Source organism: Doryrhamphus excisus, linkage group LG1, assembly GCF_037039965.1.
Source record: "Doryrhamphus excisus strain RoL-2023G ecotype Guam linkage group LG1, RoL_Dexc_Guam_v1.1, whole genome shotgun sequence".
Taxonomy (NCBI): Eukaryota; Metazoa; Chordata; class Actinopteri; order Syngnathiformes; family Syngnathidae; genus Doryrhamphus; species Doryrhamphus excisus.
In genome coordinates, this window is record NC_136357.1 from 4,647,625 (window position 1) to 4,673,219 (window position 25,595).

The 25,595-nt window shown below is 40.0% G+C and overlaps 1 protein-coding gene across 1 annotated transcript; it reads left to right on the forward strand.

Moving 5' to 3' along the window:
- Positions 1 to 823: 823 nt before the first annotated feature.
- Positions 824 to 24,095, forward strand: LOC131131400 (uncharacterized). Its single transcript, XM_078795994.1, has 4 exons — positions 824 to 964; positions 1,050 to 1,095; positions 18,467 to 18,556; positions 23,782 to 24,095. The coding sequence occupies exons 2-4, from the start codon at positions 1,080 to 1,082 to the stop codon at positions 24,009 to 24,011; spliced, it is 336 nt and encodes a 111-aa protein (XP_078652120.1). The 5' UTR covers positions 824 to 964; positions 1,050 to 1,079; the 3' UTR covers positions 24,012 to 24,095.
- Positions 24,096 to 25,595: the final 1,500 nt, after the last annotated feature.

The window sequence follows — 25,595 nt, forward strand, 5'->3', positions numbered from 1 at the left end:
CCATGTAGTAACAGGTGCATGCTAGTAACTAGCCATCTCGCAGCTAGCTAGTAGGTTGTATATCCATGCTGTGAACATGTAGTAACAGGTACACACTAGTAGCTAGCCGTCTAGCAGCTAGCTAGTAGGTTGTATATATATGCTGCGACCATGTAGTAACAGGTAAATGCTAGCAGCTAGCCGTCTAGCAGCTTGCTAGTAGGTTGTACATATATACGTACATGCTGTGACCATGTAGTCACAGATACATGCTAGTAGCTAGCCGTCTAGCAGCTAGCTAGTAGGTTGTATATATATATATATATATATATATATATATATATATATATATATATATATATATTGTGATATGTTGTGACCATGTAGTAACTGGTACATGCAACCTACTAGCTAGCTGCTAGCCAGCTAGCTTCTAGCTCGCTGCTAGCACTGCTATGCAGACTGCACATTATATGTATGTAAATGGGGCATTGTTGGTGTTTTTTAGAGCCTTTTTCCGACAACTTTTTTAGGAGGAATGGGTATTTTATTTGGTTTAATATTCGACATAGGTGTTCATGTCTCAAATAAGTATTGTGAATGATGGGCAAAATTACCCCCAAGAAGCGCAATGAAGCGATGATTGTAACTTGCTTTTTATGCAAAATATTATTTAAAAAAATAATTTACAAAAGATGCAAAAGAATTATATCTTTTTTTTCCCCTTTTCCCTAAACGCACCCTTTTCTTGGGGTAATAATGCCGAGATAATTTCTCTGATATTTAAGTGGGGTGGAGGCATGGTGATGACGTCAGGTCTCCTTAAAGCTCAAAGACCTCCCATTGGACGGGAGGAGGCTTTTTAAAGGAGCAGGCAGCGTAGAAGCGGAGGCTCCGGTCACCTTCAGACGGCTCTCCGACTCCACCACCCCGGCGGGACGGGACGTGAGAAGCTTCGGTGGGGGTTTGGACTCTCGTTTATCAGGTGAGATTTTAAATTCCCATTTGACGTAAACGCGCCATGGTATTACTTTCGGTTTTTGACTGACAATCACCATGACTTGTTGTAGATGACGCGATGAAGACGAGGAGGCGTTTAAATGCAGATATCAACAGGTACGTGGAGCAACTTAAAAGTACAGAGTACACACTTTTACACGCTCCTTTGAACCTGCCAAACATGATGGCTTTATTATTGATCTAACGAACGATGCGCTCCAATTAACAATAATGGCAGCAGAGGGAATTGATTGAAGGCGAGCAGAGTTGGAACCTTCTGGTGACCTGCTATGGATTACCAGCAGCTCTTTGGGCACCCTGGGGTCACATAGAAACCCTCTTATTGAATTAATACCGCTATGTGTGCAGTTGCAACGCATTAAAAAAAATACACACACAGATTTTGTGTTTTTGCAAAACTATACAGAAACAATGTTCTGCATGATTCCAGACATAATTCCAGACATTATGGTGTTTTGGTTGGAATTTAAATGAATGCCGATTTGATTTCTATAAAAATGATGCGTTTACTGCTTTTAGGAGAAAGGCAGTGGAGATTGTTTAGCCTGGAGATAAGAATAAGCAAATATATTTCAGCACCGCACATGTGGACAGCTCCAGTGAGCAGGTGCATCTCAGTAAATTAGAAAGCTGGTTTATTTGAGTACTTCATCTATTTTTTTAAAGAAATAAAATATATGAAAAATTGTCAAAAAAATACGTCTTGTAAACCACTGAATGTGAAAATTAGTTAAATTAATAATATTGACATAAAGTCCTGAAATCAAACTTTTGTACAGTATTTAATTTATTTAGATAGCTAATACAATGACAATGAAATAATTACAAGGAAGTGATGACAGCCCAAAAGGTGTAAAAATGTAGCATTTTCATCAAAGACCCAAATCACACAAGGTGAAGTGGTACCGTCTGGAAGGGTCAGAGGTGTCAACGTCACCACCAAAAAAAACCAAAAAAAAAACCACAACGTCCCACTTGCATAGGCCACGAACATCCACCCACATACACACGCACACATGCATGCACCAAATGGTGTGACACAGCACCTAAAATGTGCAGCCATCGGAGACATTCTGTGCTAACAGGTGTTCAAACAGGCCGCTCGGTACGTTCTCCCAATTATTGCAATTAGATGCTGCCTGGTTACCACCACATTAATGTACAACTGCTGTGGCGGACACAAATAAGAGGATAAAACAGCAGGACAGAAAAAGGAAAAAGACTTCGGTGTTTTTAATTTTTTATTCTGGAAATTACCGCTTTTTTTTTTTAAATAATGTATTTTTTTTAATGGTGCATTTTAGAAGAATTGTTTTTTTGTGTGTTTGCAGACGCACAGCATACAGATTAGAGCGGGTGCTGCCTGTAAAGATAGCACACTGGAGTGAGAAAGTGGTAGAATGAAAGAGGGATTAACACTGCAGGTGATGGTGATTACATATTAATCTGCACGCTATTTTCATGATTAATCAATATGATTGGCGAAGCGTCAGTCAGACACCGCCGACGGATAATAGATATATTTTTATATACGCTTTTATAGTGTTTGCTTTAATGGTGTCTATATAATGTACTTTTATGTACAATATATGTTTATATATAGTTGTTTTCAATTATAATGAATGTAAACAACCTGCTGTTTTATACTAAAAACCTGCTTGGGTAAATCTTAGTGAATGTTCGATATTGGCCTTTTTGCTGAAAACCGATATGTCAATATTGTCCAACTCTCGATACCGATATCGATATGTGTATACAGCATTTTTTTTTTATATCAATGTTCATGATCGGGGGGAAAAAGTCTGATATCGATATCAACCGATATCACATTTTTATGCTGATAAAGTGGAAAAAAAGAGGCATTTTTGTTGTTTAAGGGACCTGAGGTGTTGGAAGAATAAATAAATAATACTAAATAAATAAATACAAATCAAGAAAAACCCAGTAACAGGATTTGTTCCAAAACATCAGTTACTGCGTACACTTCTATGAAAGTGTTTGCTTTAATGGTGTCTATACTGTATAATGTACTTTTATGTACAATATATGTTTATATGTAGTTGTTTTCAATTATAATGAATGTAAACAACTTGCTGTTTTATACTAAAAACCTGCTTGGGTAAATCTTAGTGAATGTTCGATATTGGCCTTTTTGCTGAAAACCGATATGTCAATATTGTCCAACTCTCGATACCAATATTAATATATGTAACATGACATATGTCCTGTGGTGGAATGAACACATATACAGCATTTCAGCATACCGATATCGATATATGTAACATGACATATGTCCCGTGGTGGAATGAACACATATACAGCATTTTTTTAATATCAATGTTCATGATAGGGGAAAAAGTCTGATATCAATATCAACCGATATCACATTTTTATGCTGATAAAGTGGAAAAAAAGAGGCATTTTTGTTGTTTAAGGGACCCGAGCTGTTGGAAGAATGAATAAATTATACTAAATAAATAATAATATGTACTTTTATGTACAATATATGTTTATATATAGTTTTTTTTCAATTATAATGAATGTAAACAACCTGCTGTTTTATACTAAAAACCTTAGTGATGTCTGATATTGATCTTTTTCCCCGAAAACCGATATCGGTCCGATATTGTCCAACCCTCGATACCGATATCGATATGTGTAACATGACATATGTGCTGTCGTGGAATGAACACATATGTGTTGTATACAGCATTTTTTTTTGAATATCAGTGTTCATGAATGGGGAAAAAGTCTGATATCGATATCAACCGATATCACATTTTTATGCTGATTTCGGGCCGACAATAATCGGTACCAAACATTATCGTAAATTCCAAGCTTTTAAAATTAATTCAACAATAGGTTTATAACGTAGTATAGTACGGAACCGCGCTGTTTCTTATATTTTGGTAACTCCATTTATCAACCGATATAACATTTTTATGCTGATTTCGGGCCGATAATAATCGGTACCAAACATTATTGGATATCCATCGTAAATTCCAAACTTTTAAAATTAATTCAACAATATGTTTATAACGTAGTATAGTACGGAACCGCACGGTTTCATATATTTTGGTAACTCCATTTATCAACCCATATCACATTTTTATGCTGATTTTGGGCCGATAATAATCGGTACCAAACATTATCGTAAATTCCAAGCTTTTAAAATTAATTCAACAATATGTTTATAACGTAGTATAGTACGGAACCGCACTGTTTCTTATATTTTGGTAACTCCATTTATCAACCGATATAACATTTTTATGCTGATTTCGGGCCGATAATAATCGGTACCAAACATTATTGGATATCCATCGTAAATTCCAAACTTTTAAAATTAATTCAACAATATGTTTATAACGTAGTATAGTACGGAACCGCGCTGTTTCTTATATTTTGGTAACTCCATTTATCAACCGATATCACATTTTTATGCTGATTTTGGGCCGATAATAATCGGTACCAAACATTATCGGACATCCATCGTAAATTCCAAGCTTTTAAAATTAATTCAACATTATGTTTATAACGTAGTATAGTACGGAACCGCACTGTTTCTTATATTTTGGTAACTCCATTTATCAACCGATATAACATTTTTATGCTGATTCTGGGCCGATAATAAATCGGTACCAAACATTATCGTGAATTCCAAGCTTTTAAAATTAATTCAACAATATGTTTATAACGTAGTATAGTACGGAACCGCGCTGTTTCTTATATTTTGATAACTCCATTTATCAACCGATATAATATTTTTATGCTGATTTTGGGCCGATAATAATCGGTACCAAACATTATCGGACATCCATCGTAAATTCCAAGCTTTTAAAATTAATTCAACAATATGTTTATAACGTAGTATAGTACGGAACCGCGCTGTTTCTTATATTTTGGTAACTCCATTTATCAACCGATATAATATTTTTATGCTGATTTTGGGCCGATAATAATCGGTACCAAACATTATCGACATTCATCGTAAATTCCAAGCTTTTAAAATTAATTCAACATTATGTTTATAACGTAGTATAGTACGGAACCGCGCTGTTTCTTATATTTTGGTAACTCCATTTAGCAACATGATGCTATTTTTATTTTAGCATTTTAGCCTAAGCAGTTTTGTATGTTGTACCTTGGGTTGTGTGGCCTGGATGAATGTGTTCCCCCAATGCCTCCTATTTCGTCAGCATTGCAGAGTGATTGAGCCATCATACTTAGCAGAGAGCAGAGGGCAATCACAGTGGCCACCATCTTATCAGGGGGGGTGCGAGAACCCAAAAAAAAAAGATAATTGGGTACCATAAAGTGTGACAGAAAAATGTTACCACGCTGAGTGTTTTTGTGTGTGTGTGTGTGCGTGTGCCACACGAGGTGTTTGTGGCAGCTGTCGGCCTTGTTTGAACAACAATCGCAATCAGTGGCGGCAGAAGCCGAGCGTGTGGTTGTGACAGCGCTGGTGCGCCGCTGCTGCGCCGCTGCTGCGCCGCTGCTGCCCCGTCTTCCTCATCCTGCACTCTCAGCGGGAACAGAACGGACACTCCTCTCCCTCGGCTGTCCCGCTAAGGTTATTACAGCTTCGTAAGCTTTTTCCGCACAACTCCACGGAAAGCTTCTTTGTGTGGGCGTTGTATGGCTGTTATTCATGTATCTGCATTTCCTGTGTGAGGAGCTGCTGCCTTGCTCTCTGCAATCGCACACTGCACACCTGATTTTTGTGTGAAGTTGTTGTTTGGACAACAAAAAGTCAGGGGGACAGTGTGTTGGAGTTTGTCACCGTTTTCTGATTTACCGATTTTTTTTATATACGTATATATATATATATATATATGATTATCCATCCATTCAAACATTTTCAACAGGGCACATGAAGACGCAGACTGAGCAATAAAGTCAAGTTCAAACTCATGTAGCATATAGCTCTCAGCATATACCGTATTTTCTGGACTATAAGTCGCTCCGGAGGAAGGCAAAGGCCAAAAATGCATAATTCGGTAGAAAAAAACATACATAAGTCGCATTTTTTGCACAGCGTTTCTTAATTTATTTTACAAACTACCGTATTTTCTGGACTATAAGTCGCTCCAGAGTATAAGTCGCACAAGGCCAAAAATGTATAATTAGGTAGAAAAAAACATACATAAGTTGCACTCGAGTCGCATTTTTCGCGGGTAATTTATTTTACAAAGTACCGTATTTTCTGGACTATAAGTCGCACAAGGCTAAAAATGCATAATTCTGTAGAAAAAACAAACATAAGTCGAACTGGAGTCGTAGTTTTTGTGGGTAATTTATTTTACAAACTACTGTATTTTCTGGACATAAGTCGCACAAGGCCAAAAATGTATAATTAGGTAGAAAAAAACATACATAAGTTGCACTCGAGTCGCATTTTTTGCGGGTAATTTATTTTACAAAGTACCATATTTTCCGCACTATAAGTCGCACAAGGCCAAAAATTCATAATTCTGTAGAAAAAAAACATACACAAGTCGAACTGGAGTTCCTTTTTTTGCGGGTAATTTATTTTACAAACTACTGTATTTTCTGGACTATAAGTCGCACAAGGCCAAAAATGTATAATTAGGTAGAAAAAAACATACATAAGTTGCACTCGAGTCGCATTTTTGCGGGTAATTTATTTTACAAAGTACCGTATTTTCTGGACTATAAGTCGCACAAGGCCAAAAATGCATAATTCGGTAGAAAAAAAACATACATAAGTCGCATTTTTGCAGGTGATTTATTTTACAAACTACCGTATTTTCTGGACTATAAGTCGCTCCGGAGTATAAGTCACACTGTGATTGGCTGGCGACCAGTCCAGGGTGTACCCCGCCAGCTGGGATAGGCTCCAGCACCCCCGCTACCCTCGTGAGGAAAAAGCGGTAGAAAATGAATGAATGAATGAATTATATTCAGGGTTGCACGGTGATCGAGTGGTTAGCGCGCAGACCTTACAGCTCGGAGACCAGGGTTCAATTCCACCCTCGGCTATCTCTGTGTGGAGTTTGCATGTTCTCCCCGTGCATGGGAGGGTTTTCTCCGATTTCTTCCCCACATTCCAAAAACATGCTAGGTTAATTGGCGACTCCAAATTGTCCATAGGTATGAATGTGAGTGTGAATGGTTGTTTGTCTATATGTGCCCTGTGATTGGCTGGCGACCAGTCCAGGGTGTACCCCGCCTCTCGCCCAAAGACAGCTGGGATAGGCTCCAGCATTGCGACCCTCGTGAGGATAAGCAGTAGAAAATGAATGAATTAATGAATATATTCAGGGCTGCACGGTGTTCGAGTGGTTAGCACGCAGCTAGGAGACCAGGGTTCAGTTCCACCCTCGGCTATCTCTGTGTGGAGTTTGCATGTTCTCCCCGTGCATGGGATGGTTTTTTCCCGATTTCTTCCCACATTCCAAAAACATGCTAGGTTAATTGGCGACTCCAAATTGTCCATAGGTATGAATGTGAGTGTGAATGGTTGTTTGTCTATATGTGCGCTGTGATTGGCTGGCTACCAGTCCAGGGTGTGTACCCTGCCACATGAGGATAAGCGGTAGAAAATGAATGAATAATTATAGCTACTATTCACAAAAAAAGGTTGAAAACACAACATCTGATAGCGGTGGTCATCTTACCTAACAATGCATCTTTGCGTATCCCATAATGATTAACCACAACTGGTAATTTGTCTCCCACAGGGCAAGAAACACTTTGTTAGCATCTTCCTGGTGCACCTTCTCATTGTGAGTAACACACACACACATTAGTTATCAAAAAAAAGTGTTGCAGTATTATATTTTTATGAAAGACCTTGTTCACACGTTTGCCAATATATGCGAGTACGCTTGCAGGTGTGAGGAATGTATGCTCGAGTTATCATAAATGCGTGTGCATGTGTGATTCCATGTTGTCAGGATGACAATCCAAGGTCTATTCAATAGCGCCCTATGCATCTGTACCCCCCCCCCCCCATATCGTGGTCGGCATGGTTACGGGGACCACTTATCACAGAGGGTCGCAGCAGATCAAACAGGTGTGCATCTCCTCGACGACTGTTGCTAGGAACCTTTGTTGCAAAATATTACACAGGTGGTGAACAGCAGTAGGCGTGCAAAAATATTGTCTTGATTCCCCCCCTCCCCCCCCCCCCGCCCTCACCCACCCACCACTTTGAGCACATTGATCGAGATCACTTCCTTGCTGTCAGTGACACCTTTTTCTCTCTATTATGTGCGGACTTCGGTAAGAAAAAAAAAACAATTCTAGACGTTAAGACTTTATCAAACACTCCAAATTCAAAATAAACGATGCAAAATCATACTGTACATATTTTATTATAACTTTTTATGGAACCTTTTAGTTATGGCAAACAATATACGAGAGTAATGTCAAACAAGGCATGGACATCTGGTGTCAATCTGGCACCAATGCTAAAGTAATCTAATCTAAAGTAGAGTTAGCGGCCTTTGTTTGTTTATTTATATTGCCATGAACATAAAAGGCATACTTTTCAGGGAAAAATGTTAAAATTATTAAATAAAAATATTTTTTTTCGATGAACAAAAACACATTTTTAATTTCCACCAGAATTAGAATTGAACTGCTGGAGGAAATAAGCGCACAAACATCAGCTTGCCCCTTGAATATTGTGTTAAAATAATGTTAAACAATAAATAATTTAGAAAAACAATAATTGTACACAAAATATATATGATGTGCACCTCCAAAATATGACTATTTGTTAATAAAAAGTGAAAAAATAAGGCATTTTAAGGGAGTTTAAGGGACCCGAGCTGTTGGAAGAATAAATAAATAATACTAAATATTCATTCATTTTCTTTGTTTGTTTATTTATATGGGCATGAACATAAAAGGCATACTTTTCAGGGAAAAATGTTAAAATTATTAAAAAAAAAAATTTTCGATGAACAAAAACACATTTTTAATTTCCACCAGAATTAGAATTGAACTGATGGAGGAAATAAGCGCACAAACATCAGTTTACCTCTTGAATATTCTGTTAAAACAATGTTAAATAATAAATCATTTAGTAAAACAATAATTGTACACAAAATATATATGATGTGCACCTCCAAAATATTAGTATTTGTTAATAAAAAGTGAAAAAATAAGGCATTTTTGTTGTTTAAGGGACCCAAGCTGTTGGAAGAATAAATAAATAATACTAAATATTCATTCATTTTCTTTGTTTGTTTATTTATATGGGCATGAACATAAAAGGCATACTTTTCAGGGAAAAAATGTTAAAATTATTAATTTTTTTTTTTTTTTCGATGAACAAAAACACATTTTTAACTTCCACCAGAATTAGAATTGAACTGATGGAGGAAATAAGCGCACAAACATCAGTTTACCTCTTGAATATTCTGTTAAAACAATGTTAAATAATAAATCATTTAGTAAAACAATAATTGTACACAAAATATATATGATGTGCACCTCCAAAATATTAGTATTTGTTAATAAAAAGTGAAAAAATAAGGCATTTTTTGTTGTTTAAGGGACCCGAGCTGTTGGAAGAATAAATAAATAATACTAAATATTCATTCATTTTCTTTGTTTGTTTATTTATATGGGCATGAACATAAAAGGCATACTTTTCAGGGAAAAAATGTTTAAATTATTAATTTTTTTTTTTTTCGATGAACAAAAACACATTTTTAATTTCCACCAGAATTAGAATTGAACTGATGGAGGAAATAAGCGCACAAACATCAGCTTGCCCCTTGAATATTGTGTTAAAATAATGTTAAACAATAAATAATTTAGAAAAACAATAATTGTACACAAAATATATATGACGTGCACCTCCAAAATATGACTATTTGTTTATAAAAAGTGAAAAAATAAGGCATTTTTGTTGTTTAAGGGACCCGAGCTGTTGGAAGAATAAATAAATAATACTAAATATTCATTCATTTTCTTTGTTTGTTTATTTATATGGGCATGAACATAAAAGGCATACTTTTAAGGGAAAAACGTTAAAATTATTAAATAAATTTTTTTTCCCCGATTTCCCGATTAGTATTTGTTAATAAAAAGTGAAAAAATAAAGCATTTTAAGGGAGTTTAAGGGACCCAAGCTGTTGGAAGAATAAATAAATAATACTAAATATTCATTAATTCATTCATTTTCTACTGCTTATCAATAAATCCAAATGAAGAAACAAGATTTGTTTCAATATCGGTCTGCGTACATCAGCAGTGAGATCACGTTTGCTGTTGTTTGCGTTAATTGCAGCCTTCACTTCTATGAAAATCTCTTCATATTTTCTCTCCGTGAGCTTTGTAAAAATATGTCCTTGAGGGAAGAGAGTGTAACCTGGATTAAAGGGTGCGGATCGTTGTACTGAAGCGACAGAGGCCTCACGTCGGTAACAATCATGTTGAGTATGCTCTCAGTACAGATACACGCTTTGCTAATGGAACCATAAAGATAGTACAGTATGAGTGTGTATTATAGCAACAACACAAAACAACCACTCAATAATTATCTTGTCTTATTTGCAGCGTTAGTTTACGGCAAGCAAGCAGCCCGAACAGCAAAACACACACATATATACACATAGTATATAAACAAATACTTCATTAGAGTAGATATAATATGTTAGTACTTTAATCCTGCCTCACTCCAATATATATATATTTTCATATATAATATATATTTAGGGATGCACGGTGGTCGAGTGGTTAGCGCGCAGACCTCACAGCTAAGACACCTGAGTTCAATCCCGCCCTCGGCCATCTCTGTGTGGAGTTTGCATGTTCTCCCCATGCATGCGTGGGTTTTCTCCCACATTCCAAAAACATGCTAGGTTAATTAGCGACTCCAAATTGTCCATAGGTATGAATGTGAGTGTGAATGGTTGTTTGTCTATATGTGCACTGTGATTGGCTGGCCACCAGTCCAGGGTGTACCCCGCCTCTCGCCCGAAGATAGAGCCAAATAGCCAAATTTAATATTCATTGTGTGGAATTTGTGCAACATTTTTTTATAAGTACATATTTTTTATATTATATATTATTATTATAGGAGACCAGGGTTCAATTCCACCCTCGGCCATCTCTGTGTGGAGTTTGCATGTTCTCCCCGTGCATGCGTGGGTTTTCTCCGGGTACTCCGGTTTCCTCCCACATTCCAAAAACATGCTAGGTTAATTAGCGACTCCAAATTGTCCATAGGTATGAATGTGAGTGTGAATGGTTGTTTGTCTATATGTGCCCTGTGATTGGCTGGCCACCAGTCCAGGGTGTACCCCGCCTCTCGCCTGAAGACAGCTGGGATAGGCTCCAGCCCCCCCGCGACCCTCGTGAGGATAAGCGGTAGAAAATGAATGAATGAATATATATTTACATATATACATATACATATTGGGGATTATTATTGGCTTTTTTGCCCAAAAACAATATACCGATGTTCTCCAACTCTCAATTCCGATACCGATATAAGTAACATGACATATCTCCTGGGGTGGAATGAACACATATGTGTTGTTTACAATATTTTTTTTAATATCAGATTTCATGATCGGGAAAAAAATCTACTGATATTGCATTTTTATGCTGATTTCGGTACCGATGATTATCGGATATATATATAGATATGATATTGGACGCATATATAGATATGGAATACCAAAATAAATATTCATCAAATAAAATATTATATACTTTTTTTTATGTACAACATATTGCGCAACTGCAGGGTCTTGAGACACATGCTAACTCGCAAACTAGAGAGCTAGCGACCTAAACGGTAGCCTTCAAGTTATTTCCTTTAAACTTAAATAGCCAAAAACGTACCACTTCCACACGGGTAGGGAGGATAACTATTAACAGTTATTTAACCTTTAACATGAACATTAATCAAACGTAATAATTTTTTCTGGGTACATGATACCATACAGCATCCATATCAAACTTGCGCGGGCCGCATTAACATTAAACTTTCATATCAAGGCGGGGGCCTCAAACTAGTGTCCTGCGGGCCACATTTGGCCCGCGGGGCCGCATGTTTGAGACCCCTGGAGAAAATCGGAGGATGCAGTCAGATGCGTTTTGAGGGAGTCGTGGATAAAAGTAGTAGATGCCTCATGCTCCATTTTGGTAAAAAAAAAGAGTATTTACAAGATCATTAATATTGACAGACGGACGCTCGTCTTGTTCAGTCAGCTGTTGAGCGTACAAGTAAATCCATATTGACAAGAGCCTGTTGGGGCGTCATCAAGTGCAACCCTGAGCTCATCCCGGAAGGGGGGGATGTGAGAATGTAGTGTTATTCTTTCCTGGCGCTGCTTCCTCTCCCTATTCCTCTTCCTCTCTTGTCGTTCTTTCACCTTCTCCAGATGTCACTCGTCTCATTTCCAGTCCCTATGTAGCACCTTCTTCCCTTTCTCTCACCGTCACGCTCCTCCATTTCTCTCCTGACACTCACACCTCTCTCTCCGATTCCACCTTCTTCATCTTTCCTGCCTTACAAAGAAAGCCTCCTCCTTCTCTACTTCCTCGCAACCCCCCCCGTGTCGCACAGTAACTCTCTTCCCCTCCCCACCTTCTCTTCACCTCCCCTTTTGCCTCAAGCAACGCAAACCCCCCCGCCCCCATCCCCCACGCCCACTCTGCACCCCACCTGCTGTACCCACTGTGTTTGACTACCCTCACCTTGCACTCCTCCTCCTCCCCCATGATGAGCCCCTCACCTCATGCGCACGGCGCCGTTCCATTGAAAGGTCAGAGGTTTAGCGTGTTCTCTATTCTTCTTCCCCTTCAGTGATTGGCCGAGCATGAGCACAGATCACAGAGCCTTTCTCGTACCTTTGAAAAGACTGACCTCGGGGTGAAGATAGTACTGTGATGTCTTCGTACACGCGCACACACGTTGCCGACTGTCATAAAATGGTGCAAAGCGGTTACTTTCATTGATAAGTACACTTTATGAAAAAACCCACCCACGAGTCCTTCAAAATATGGTATTTTCTTCTAACCTTCCTCATCTTCACAAAACCTTACATGCTATTTTTTTTTTTACTTTATTGACATTCACACACAATATCCAAGAATAACAGAATCAAACAAATAGCTTCTTTTCTTATCATACATTGCCGTCCTTACACAGCTTAGGTATTCATACAATAATTCAAGTCATCCTAATATAATAATATATAATATAAAATATGTGCTTTATAAAAAAAATGTTGCACAAATTCCACACAGTGAATATTAAATTTGGCTATTTGGATCTATCTTCGGGCGAGAGAAGCGGGGTACACCCTGGACTGGTCGCCAGCCAATCACAGGGCACATATAGACAAACAACCATTCACACTCACATTCATACCTATGGACAATTTGGAGTCGCTAATTAACCTAGCATGTTTTTGGAATGTGGGAGGAAACCGGAGAACATGCAAACTCCACACAGAGATGGAATGGAGGGTGGAATTGAACTCGGGTCTCTTCGCTGTGAGGCCTGCGTGCTAACCACTCGGTCGCCATGCAGCCGGTTGACAACATATGATTTAAAATCAGTTATCTTGTGGAGAATGGATTAGATTGGATGCACCCTAAGTGCTTCACAATGAAGTGAGCCCATTATTGACACTCTGGTGGTGGTAAACTACATCCGTAACCACAGCTGCCCTGGAGTAGTCGGACAAAAACATCAAACGTCAAATTCCCACCAAACATTCATTCAAAAACAGAAAAATATACAAACTTTTTCAGTGCTTTGGTTCCGATTTTCTACAATAAAAGCTCTGATAAAACATTCCACTGTTTTTCTAAACAAAATAAGATGAAAAATAAATAAACAAATCAAGAATAAAGAAAATCAATCAATCAGTAATAAATAAATAGATATAATAATAATAAAACAGCAAATAATAAAAACTTAAGAAACCACATATAGTTGGTGGGTAGACAAATTATTTTTTTCAGATTAAAATGAACAAAGCATTATTAGAGCCCTGTAGACATGACAAAACACGACTATAGTCACATTTATACTCTTTTTATTTACAACATATTGCGCAACTGCAAGGTCTTGAGACACATGCTAACTCGCAAACTAGAGAGATAGCGACCTAAACGGTAGCCTTAAAGTTATTTCCTTTAAACTTAAATAGCCAAAAACTTACCACTTCCACACGGATAGGGAGGATAACTATTAACAGTTATTTAACCTTTTAACATGAACATTAATCAATGTTCATCTGGGTACATGATACCATACAGCATCCATATCAAACTTGCGCGGGCCGCACTAACATTAAACGTTCATATCAAGGCGGAGGCCTCAAACTGGTGTCCTGCGGGCCACATTTGGCCCGCGGGCCGCGTGTTTGAGACCCCTGGTTTACATTCTGTTCCACAGAGGGCGGTAATGCACACGTAAGCTGCTTGCCTTCAAGTTATTTCCTTTAAACTTAAATAGCCAAAAACGTACCACTTCCACACGGATAGGGAGGATAACTATTAACAGTTATTTAACCTTTAACATGAACATTAATCAAACGGAATAATTTTTTCTGGGTACATGATACCATACAGCATCCATATCAAACTTGCGCGGGCCGCACTAACATTAAACTTTCATATCAAGGCGGGGGCCTCAAACTAGTGTCATGCGGGCCACATTTGAGACCCCTGTTGTACGGTAAAGACAACGAATGTGTTGGACTTTTGTTCTCAAATGGAAAAGTGGTCAATATTCAGTGGTCAATATTCACACTTCTCGACTAAACTCAGCTGGGATGGACTCGAGCAAAATGAACGAATGAGCTTAGGGTACTAAATCAGGTTTGCCAAATATTATGTTTTCAGTGCAGAACGGATGTCTGTTTTTTTTGGGTTTTTTTTTAAAGAAAATCACCACAGGGGATTGTGTGCTGTTTTTGAAAAAAGGGACTGATTTGACTTGAATGTAAATAAAGCATCGGGATGGAAAAAGAGGAGAAAAAAAGGACCCACCTAGTGATCATTACACAGAATGGGGCCCCTCTTATCCATCATGCATGTGCATGTGTATCTATGGTCTATTGTTATAATGTTCATCACCAAATTTGAGAGGCACAATGAAAGAGAATAATTGATTCATAATTGAAATAATTTCAGTTGTGACGACACGTTAACTAGTAGCTGATAACAGGCGTGTTTACTAATAAAAAACACAGTGGAGTTCAACTACTGGTCATATGGAATTGGTTTTCAAATTTAATTTCATATTAAAAGGGAATTAATGATCCCGCAGGGATGCTAATAAATTAAAAAAAAAAACAAATTGAAAGGCTGTGATTTCTTATCATAAACAATTTTTTACATACTCATTGAGAATATGACCTGCAGCAACAACTTAATTTAATTGCAGCACATATTCATTTAATATCAGATTGTTTAAATGAATGCTTCCAAAATGGATCTCAATGTGAATTAATTTTTTTTTGGAATTGGAAATATAAATGTCAGGAAAGGGAAACGTGTCACCCGAGCGAAATCGTGAGAATGTGTCAAGATTGGATGAGGACGGCAGAAGCTCTTCAGAGAATTCCATTTTCTAATTCTCTGACAGACGCGGGAAGGGAGAGCAGAACACATGTACCTCTCTCCCTCGCACGCACCAATTACCACAATGAGCAAATGAAAGGCTGTAGCCCATCAGGCCGCCGTAGGGGGTCGAGGGAGGAGAGTGTAGCCACACAAGAGGAGATCTACATAATTGTCCTGCTCTTGACATATACACACACACACACACACACACACACACACATACATTACCAACAATCAGCGTTGCCGTGCTGTCACCCTTGTTGATAGTCTGAGTTGTTGCTGCACACGTTCATGTATACACACACACACACACACGCTATTTCTTTGTGACGCCTAAAATGTCTGCTTTTTTCCATTTCTGCCCTCCTCTCTCAATAGTCGTTCTTATTTAAAATGCACACAGCCGAGCTTAATTTCAGCTTCGTAACAAAAAATGTATTTCTGAACAAAAACATATTGAGCTATATTTATCGAGTTTGCGAATGCAGTCAAACATTCATCAAAAGTACGTACAGTAAATAGTAAATGCTTAATATTTGAACAGCGCGTAATAGCATTTCCATCTCTCGGTAACTTTGAATATTGCATTGGTAAAAAAAAAATTTTCCTAGTCCAAATACTGTGGAACCTCGGTTTTTGTGATTAAACCCTACAAAAAATGTAAACAATTCTTCTAATAAATCCAATGAATCTTTCCCAGACACCCAAGTATTTAAAGACAAAATAATTTTAATACAGAACAATCGAATATAAATGATCAATAAAGTGGATAAATGGACATTCAACATCAGTTTTATTTTGTTTTTATGAGGCAAGGAAGGACTGGAGGAGAACGACACCTTTGTTCGTTGCTAACGACGTATTTATGAGTGGGTTATTACGCAGCCGTGATCAGAGTTGTGTGGCGTAACGGTGTTAGTTAGCAAAGAACTACAGAGTCAACCACTGATGATGTCATAGAGGGGCGACAGAGCCGTGGTACATTGACTCCCGGTTCCGGTTTCCACTTCAAAGCAGGCTATAATCATCACACAGCAACTTAACACTCAAAAAGTAGGTAAGAAATACAAAGCACCATTACGAGTTAAACTGAACTCCATCAATGATGTCACATCCAAGATTCCAAGATTCAAACAATTACCGTATTGTAATTACCTGAAGCCAATCAAAAGCTATGAAGGAACTCACAACGAGCTTGTCAACCCATCAGAAATTCCAAGAGGTCATTACTGTAAACAGTCTGACTCCCAGTGTCATCTAAGAAAGAAGGCTATAATCATCACACAGCAACTTAACACTCAAAAAGTAGGTCAGAAATACAAAGCACCAATACGAGTTGAATGATGTCACATCAAAGATTCCAAGATTCAAACAATTATCGTATTGTAATTACCTGAAGCCAATCAAAAACTATGAAGGAACTCACAACGAGCTTGTCAACCCATTGGAAATTCCAAAAGGTCATTACTCAAACAGTCTGACTCACGGTGTCATTTTAGAAAGAATGCTATAATCATCACACAGCAACTTAACACTCAAAAGGTAGGTCAGAAATACAAAGCACCAATATGAGCTGAACTCCATCAATGATGTCACATCCAAGATTCTAAGATTTACCATATTGTAATTACCTGAAGCCAATCAAAAGCTATGAAGGAACTCACAACAAGCTTGTCACCCATAGGAAATTCCAAGAGGTCATTACTCTAACAGTCTGACTCACGGTGTCATTTTAGAAAGAATGCTATAATCATCACACAGCAACTTAACACTCAAAAGGTAGGTCAGAAATACAAAGCACCAATATGAACTGAACTCCATCAATGATGTCACATCCAAGATTCTAAGATTCAAACAATTACCGTATTGTAATTACCTGAAGCCAATCAAAAGCTATGAAGGAACTCACAACAAGCTTGTCACCTGTAGTAAATTCCAAAAGGTCATTACTCAAACAGTCTGACTCACGGTGTCATCTTAGAAGGAATGCTATAATCATCACACAGCAACTTAACACTCAAAAGGTAGGTAAGAAATGCAAAGCACCAATACGAGCTGAACTGAACTCTATATCAATGATGTCACATCCAAGATTCCAAGATTCAAACAATTACCGTATTGTAATTACCTGAAGCCAATCAAAAGCTATGAAGGAACTCACAACAAGCTGGTCGCCCCATTGAAAATTCCAAAAGGTCATTACTGTAAACAGTCTGACTCACTGTGTCATCTAAGAAAGGAGGCTAAAATCATCACACAGCAACTTAACACTCAAAAAGGTAGGTCAGAAATACAAAGCGCCAATACGAGCTGAACTGAACTCCATCAATGATGTCACATCCAAGATTCAAACAATTACCGTATTGTAATTACCTGCAGCCAATCAAAAGCTATGAAGGAACTCACAACAAGCTTGTCACCCATTGGAAATTCCAATTGGTCATTACTCTAACAGTCTGACTCATGGTGTCATCTTAAAAAGAATGCTATAATCATCACACTGCAACTTAACACTCAAAAGGTAGGTCAGAAATACAAAGCACTAATATGAACTGAACTCCATCAATGATGTATATATTTTTACCAGTTGTAAATTACAGACAATTCCAAATAAATTCATACTTGTAGACCCAATTTTTAAAAAGAAGATGAAGAAGATGAAGATGTGTGACGTTCCAACGTTATGCATGAACCGGTATTAGCATCTCAGCTTCCAAAAAGTGAATATAGTATTCAATCTAAATGGTTGCATATCCAGGAGAGGTGCGGCGCCCTCCCGACTTCATGTTCTCAACGCGGCGCCGCGTCTCCGCAGGCTAATTGAAGTCAACCGCGGGGCGCTGCTAATGATCAGCCTACAGCGACCCTTCACGGTCTGTCATCTTTCTCTCCGCAGCCTCCGTGGTATTTAGAGCGCACCTGAAGGTCAAGAGAAAGCGAGAGCGACGAAAAGCTGCGATGAAGAGAAAGGAAAAGAACGGGAAGGGTAAGTCGGGGGGGTTGGAGGGAGGCTGTGGTGCGGTGCGGTGATGTTACACTAATGACCCAGGTGATGAAGTGACCGCCATGCTGTGCAGGAAGTAGTTGACGTCAGTCTCTGCTCACTTCCGCTCGGTTGCCATTACCCCCCCCCCCCCTGCTGCCTTTAATTCACCGGCAGAGAAAGCATTCGAACAGCAGGTTGGTGGGACCAGAACTGTGGGTCAGGTGAGGGGTGAAATAAAAGGGGTGAGGCCATCTGGGAGGAGATATGTGCCCAGCCAATCAAAGGGCACATATAGACAAACAACCATTCACACTCATATTCATACCTATGGACAATTTGGAGTCACCAATTAACCTAGCATGTTTTTGGAATATTTGAGGAAACCGGAGTACCCGGAGAAAACCCACGCATGCACAGGGAGAACATGCAAACTCCACACAGAGATGGCCAAGGGTGGAATTGAACCCTGGTCTCCTATAATAATAATAATATATAATATAAAAAATGTGCTTTATAAAAAATATTGCACAAATTCCACACAATGAATATTAAATTTACTAGCTATTTGGCTCTATCTTCGGGCGAGAGGCGTAGGGTACACCCTGGACTGGTGGCCAGCCAATCACAGGGCACATATAGACAAACAACCATTCACACTCACATTCATACCTATGGACAATTTGGAGTCGCCAATTAACCTAGCATGTTTTTGGAATATTTGAGGAAACCGGAATAACCGGAGAAAACCCACGCATGCACGGGGAGAACATGCAAACTCCACACAGAGATGGCAGAGGGTGGAATTGAACCCTGGTCTCCTAGCTGTGAGGTCTGCGTGCTAACCACTCGTCCGCCGTGCCGCCCATCTGTAAAATTAAATAATAAAAAAAAAATCCAAAAATTGTTACAACTTTAATGATGAGAATGGTAATATTAATGATGATTATAACAATGGTCATAATAATAATAATGGTAATAATGCTAAAAATTATAACAACAATGATAATAACAATAATAATATTACAATGATAATAATAACAGGGGAAAACAAGACTATGCAAAAAGGGGTAGGCATTTATAAGCTTTTGCTTCAGCATACAATACAAATGTAAATAATGGAAAGTTATATTTTGATTGATGTAAGAAATGCACTGTAATGTTTCATATATTTGCCCAAATAAAAATCAAAAATAAAAATTAAAAAAATCAAAAATAATGACATAGTAGTGCAATATTGGCCAATGTGTGGTTCATTTTTCTGCCATTAAAGTATAGAGCACGGAGAGAACATGCAAACTCCACACAGAGATGGCCGAGGGTGGAATTGAACCCTGGTCTCCAAGCTGTGAGGTCTGCACGCTAACCACGGGACCGCCGTGCCGCCCGAGAATGAGAGGTGATTATGATTATTGAGTCATTTAGTCATGTTTATGTTTGTCATGTTATTATTATTATTATTCACTTAGCATGCGAGGCATCCATTGTGAATTGCAATGATTCATTAGTCCCCACTCTTTTTATTTTCCTAGCCAAAACGGCAATGATTTGAGGATGGTTCGATTCCCGACATGTTGGCTACGAGCAACCTAGCATGACGCCATGCTTTTCAATGATAAGGCACTTACTTTGAAAATGTTAAGTGTAAGAAGTACGGACGTGCGGAAATTGAAAGGCGGTCTTTTGTTTGTGTCATGTCTCCTCTGTCCCCACTACTCCAGGCTACTTGTGCCACGTCTGACCTTCTGGCATTTCTCTTTACGAGTCCCGCAAGCCGGGTTGGGCGAATCCTTTCCTGGTAAACTCATCTACCCTCAGTCACATGATGTTCTCTTGTAATGCCAGAATCAATTGTGAGCTCGTAATAGGAAAAAAAAAAAAACCTTTTGAGGGTCAGCTTCCAAGGTAGGTTTTTTCATTACTTTTGCTCAACACATGTCAACATAAAAGGTAAGGGGGGGGGGATTAAATGAACACACTATTGTAGTTCATATTAAAAGACGCAGCCTGTTTTATAATTGCAAATTTGTTGTTTTTCCTTTACAAACCAATCATCATTGCCTCCATTTTTCATTTGTAGAATAATTACATAAAGAAAGGATGTGATGAGTTGATGGAGTGAAGCTGGATTTCATATAAAATGCAAGAACTGCTTTGTAGAACTGAATCAGAATCAGGTCGTGCTCAAAGACTAGGTGGGACACACACCAGACGTCGGATGGCATTTTATACATTTTGTAGTGGGTTTCAAAGCTCCGCCGCGCGGGCAAAGAGATGCCTTCCTCCCGCAGCATCCCGACGACATTTTATACACTTTGCAGCGGGTTTCCAAGCTCCGCCGCGCGGGCAGCAAGCGCCCTCCACCCGCCGTCATTTTATACACTTTGCAGCGGGTTTCAAAGCTCCGCCGCGCGGGCAGCATAGCACTCTCCGCCCGCCGTCATTTTATACACTTTGCAGCGGGTTTCAAAGCTCCGCCGCGCGGGCAGCGAGCGCTCTCCACCCGCCGTCATTTTATACACTTTGCAGCAGGTTTCCAAGCTGCGCCACACGGGCAGCGAGCGCCCTCCACCCGCCGTCATTTTATACACTTTGCAGCGGGTTCCAAAGCTCCGCCGCGCGGGCAGCGAGTGCCCTCTGCCCGCCGTCATTTTATACACTTTGCAGCAGGTTTCCAAGCTCTGCCGCGCGGGCAGCGAGCACCCTCCGCCCGCCGTCATTTTATACACTTTGCAGTGGGTTTCCAAGCTCCGTCGCGCGGGCAGCGAGCACCCTCCGCCATTTTATACACTTTGCAGCGGGTTTCCAAGCTCTGCAGCGCGGGCGGCGAGCGCCCTCCACCCGCCGTCATTTTATACACTTTGCAGCAGGTTTCCAAGCTCTGCCGCGCGGGCAGCGAGCACCCTCCACCCGCCGTCATTTTATACACTTTACAGCAGGTTTCCAAGCTCTGCAGCGCGGGCAGTGAGTGCACTTTGCAGCGGTTCTCCAAGCACGGCTGCGCTTTCCGCCCTCTCCTCGCAAAACACCGAGCCGCTTTCGGCATCCAGGGGGTGTGCCTGACTTCCGGGCTTTACCCCGTTGACACTTTGTTTATTTTTATACACTTTGCAGCGGGTTTCAAATCTCCGCCGCACGGGCAAAAGGATGCCTTCTTCCCGCAGCATCCCGACGGCATTTTACACACTTTGCAGCGGGGTTTCACACGGGACCGGAGGGGCTTCCGTCAGACTAGATAGGACAGCTCTATTCTGAGAGTTTGGTTCAAGAAGATCCAATCCAGACAGGAACGGTTGGCTCTTTAGTGGTGTCAAATGCAGATCGTTAGGTTTAGATTCAATAGATCGGGTCCTTCCACCTGCCCGGCGATTGTTGTTGACACAACACTGTTTGGATATTGCACCGAGCTCTCAGACTACAGCTGTCCCACCTAGTTTCTGTGCATAAATTGATTAAGTCTGCTCAGATGAGAGTCGAACCGTTGCGACGGATTAATACCCTGACAATACAACAACCTGCATGAACGACAATATTCACGTTCAAGCCAAGATCATCCAACCCATACAGCTCCATCATGGAGGTGATTTGTAGGACGCTTATATATATGGAGAATGACTCACAAAGGACGTGATGGACCATGATAAACCAGTCACCCCACCCCAATGCATGAAGAATACATTTCACTAACCAGCCTTGACAAGCTAATTGACGTTTAGTCTAATACGGAACATTACCAGAAGAGAAATGTCCTTGAACACTTGTCAGTTTTCATTGTGAACACCAGACTGTCTTCTTCTAGTTATGCTCCTCTTTGGCTCTTTGGAGTGACAGGGCCTCCCTCATAAAGTGAAGAGCATAATTTAGCCGGGCTGTAATGACACAGAACTATTCAGCAGGCAGCCAATAATTGTTGGATCCAGGCTAGAAAAAATAATAGTCAGAAACTCTCACCCCTTTTGAGTTTTTCGTCATAGTCATTTCCGAGTACATGCAGTGACCGTGGTAGTTCTGGACCAACCAAAAGGAGCTATTTGAACCACGGGGGGGGGCTGCTCTTAGATGTGAAAATTAGAAGCAGGATAGATATGGAGCTCAATTTGAATGTGTCATTTTTTTTTGCTCATAGCTTTAACAAGGAAGGATGTACAACCTGGAAGTTCCGTGTAGGTCATATATCCTGGTGAGAAGGGCACACTCATCAGGCAGGAAATTTAAATAGACCGCAGAAAGAACTTTTTCCCCTGTGGGTTTTCTCCGGGTACTCCGGTTTCCTCCCACATTCCAAAAACATGCTAGGTTAATTGGCAACTCCAAATTGTCCACAGGTATGAATGTGAGTGTGAATGGTTGTTTGTCTATATGTGCCCTGTGATTGGCTGGCGACCAGTCCTGGGTGTACCCCGCCTCTCGCCCAAAGACAGCTGGGATAGGCTCCAGCACCCCCCGCGACCCTAGTGAGGAAAAAGCACTAGAAAATGAATGAATACTATATACTATATAGTATATACTATACTATATATATTTATACTAGGGTTATTAAAAAAAGAAATGTTATAAATCAGCTGCACGTTGGTCGAGTGATTAGCATGCATGCCTCACAGCTATGAATGTGACTGGTTGTTTGTCTATATGCTGGGATAGGCTCCAGCACCCCCTGCAACCCTTGTGAGGATAAGTGGTAGAAAATGAATGAATGAAAGAATTAATGATTATTGTTATTATTATTATTAATAATACTATTATTATTATTATTATTATTAACGTTGAATAACATTGTTACCTCGAAGAACTACTTTACTGGTGTAGTGACACCTTGCTACAGCTACAACTCATTTTATTGCATTTTTTTTTCAGATGTTTTGTTAGCGGCTTCACATTGGATGAGTGGTTAGCACGCAGGCCTCACAGCTAGGAGACCCGAGTTCAATTCCACCCTCAGCCATCTCTGTGGAGTTTAAATGTTCTCCCCCGTGCATGCGTGGGTTTTCTCCGGGTACTCCGGTTTCCTGCCACATTCCAAAAACATGCTAGGTTAATTAGCGACTCCAAATTGTCCATAGGTATGAATGTGAGTGTGAATGGTTGTTTGTCTATATGTGCCCTGTGATTGGCTGGCGACCGGTCCATCAGGCAAGGAAACAGGAGTATTTAAATAGACCGCAGAAAGAAACTCGGTGTTGGTCTAATGAACTTCTAGCTGGCTGAACGCTGTCCCCTCTCCTCTACAGCTCTGCGACCCGTACAATGCGAGCACATTGTTGGCCCGGCATTGTGTGAGCGAAAGCAGGCAGCCGGCACCCCGGAGAGCATCAATGGCTCCAGTAACGTAAACTTGGTGCCAGCACAAGCTGTCACTCCCAGTATTGTTGGCTCTGACAGCTCCTCTGATGAGGGCATTGTAAGGAGACAGACTCGGAACGCCAGAACGTGGAGGCTGCATGTGTTTACAACAGAGTGATAAAGATGTAGATGTAAAGCTGTGGCTACAACAAGGCCTGTCTGACTTTAATAGGACAGAGAAGCGGGAGATTTTTTTTTTTTTTTACTTTTTTTATTTATTTTTTTTTAAGCAATGCTTGAAAGTTTTTATGTAGATTGTCGACTCACAATGAGTGATTAGTGATTAGTGACTCAAATTCGATTCCCATTCGGGCATCTCGGCTGGGATAGGCTCCAGCACCCCCGTGACCTTCGTGAGGATAAGCGGTAGAAAATGAATGAATGTCTCCAAATGACATTAATACAAAAAAATAATAATACCATTAAAAACAACAGCATGCACAGTGGACAAGTGGTTTGCGCGCAGGCCACACAGCTCAGAAACTCAGGTTCGATTCCCCGCTCGGGAATCTCTGTGTGCAGTTCACATGTTCCCCCCATGGGTTTTCCTCCCACATTCCAAAAACATGCTAGGTTAATTAGCGACTCCAAATTGTCCATAGGTATGAATGTGAGTGTGAATGGTTGTTTGTCTATATGTGCCCTGTGATTGGCTGGCGACCAGTCCAGGGTGTATCCCGCCTCTCGCCCGGAATCAGCTAATGGATCCTACCCTGTCGCCCGAAGACAACTGGGATAGGCTCCAGCACCCTTGTGACGATAAGCAGTAGAAAATGAATGAATGTCTCCAAATGACATTAATACAAAAAACAATAATAACATTAAAAATAACAGCATGGCTGCACAGAGGTCAAGTGGTTTGCTTGTAGGCCACACAGCTCAGAAACTCAGGTTCGATTCCCTGCTCGGGCATCTTATCATGTTCTCCCCGTGGGTTTTCTCCGGGTACTCCGGTTTCCTCCCACATTCCAAAAACATGCTAGGTTAATTAGCGACTCCAAATTGTCCATATGTATGAATGTGAGTGTGAATGGTTGTTTGTCTATATGTGCCCTGTGATTGGTTGGCAACCACTCCAAGGTGTACCCCACTTCTCACCCAGAATCAGCTAACGGATCCTAGTGGACACCATCCATTCTCTGCGATATGAATTTTTCCAATGCAGCAGTAATGACATAGGAATTTACTTTTATGAAATATCGGACAGCAGCTTTATGATGGGTTTTGGGCTTGTTTGAGACTCGACTTGTGTTGTGTTGTACCTCGCCTACAAGCGCATAAAAAAAAGGCTCAGCAAGAAGAGAGCAGATATGAATTGAAAGATATTGAAGCAGGGACTAAAGAGCTGTATGTGTTCATGCTAGCGTATGCGTATGGGTGTGTGTTCTTTTCAGGTCTTAAGAGCTCTTATGGCCGAGCGATAAAATATAGAGCATAGCACTCCCTGACCTTGACGGTCATTTCATCTACCTCCAAATGTCACAATTTCACAGACCTTTGTTGCATCTTGTCTGTGTGTATGTGTGTGAGGGGGAAGTAGGGACAAGTCACTTTTGTTCCTTTCCATAAGCAGCACACCTACAGACATTATATACAAAGACCACCCATACATTTTCTGTGTGGGAGAATGGACTGTATGAATTTTAGGTAGGTTCACCACTGGAGAACCTCATCCACACCAGAACTCCGGTCAGAGAGCGAG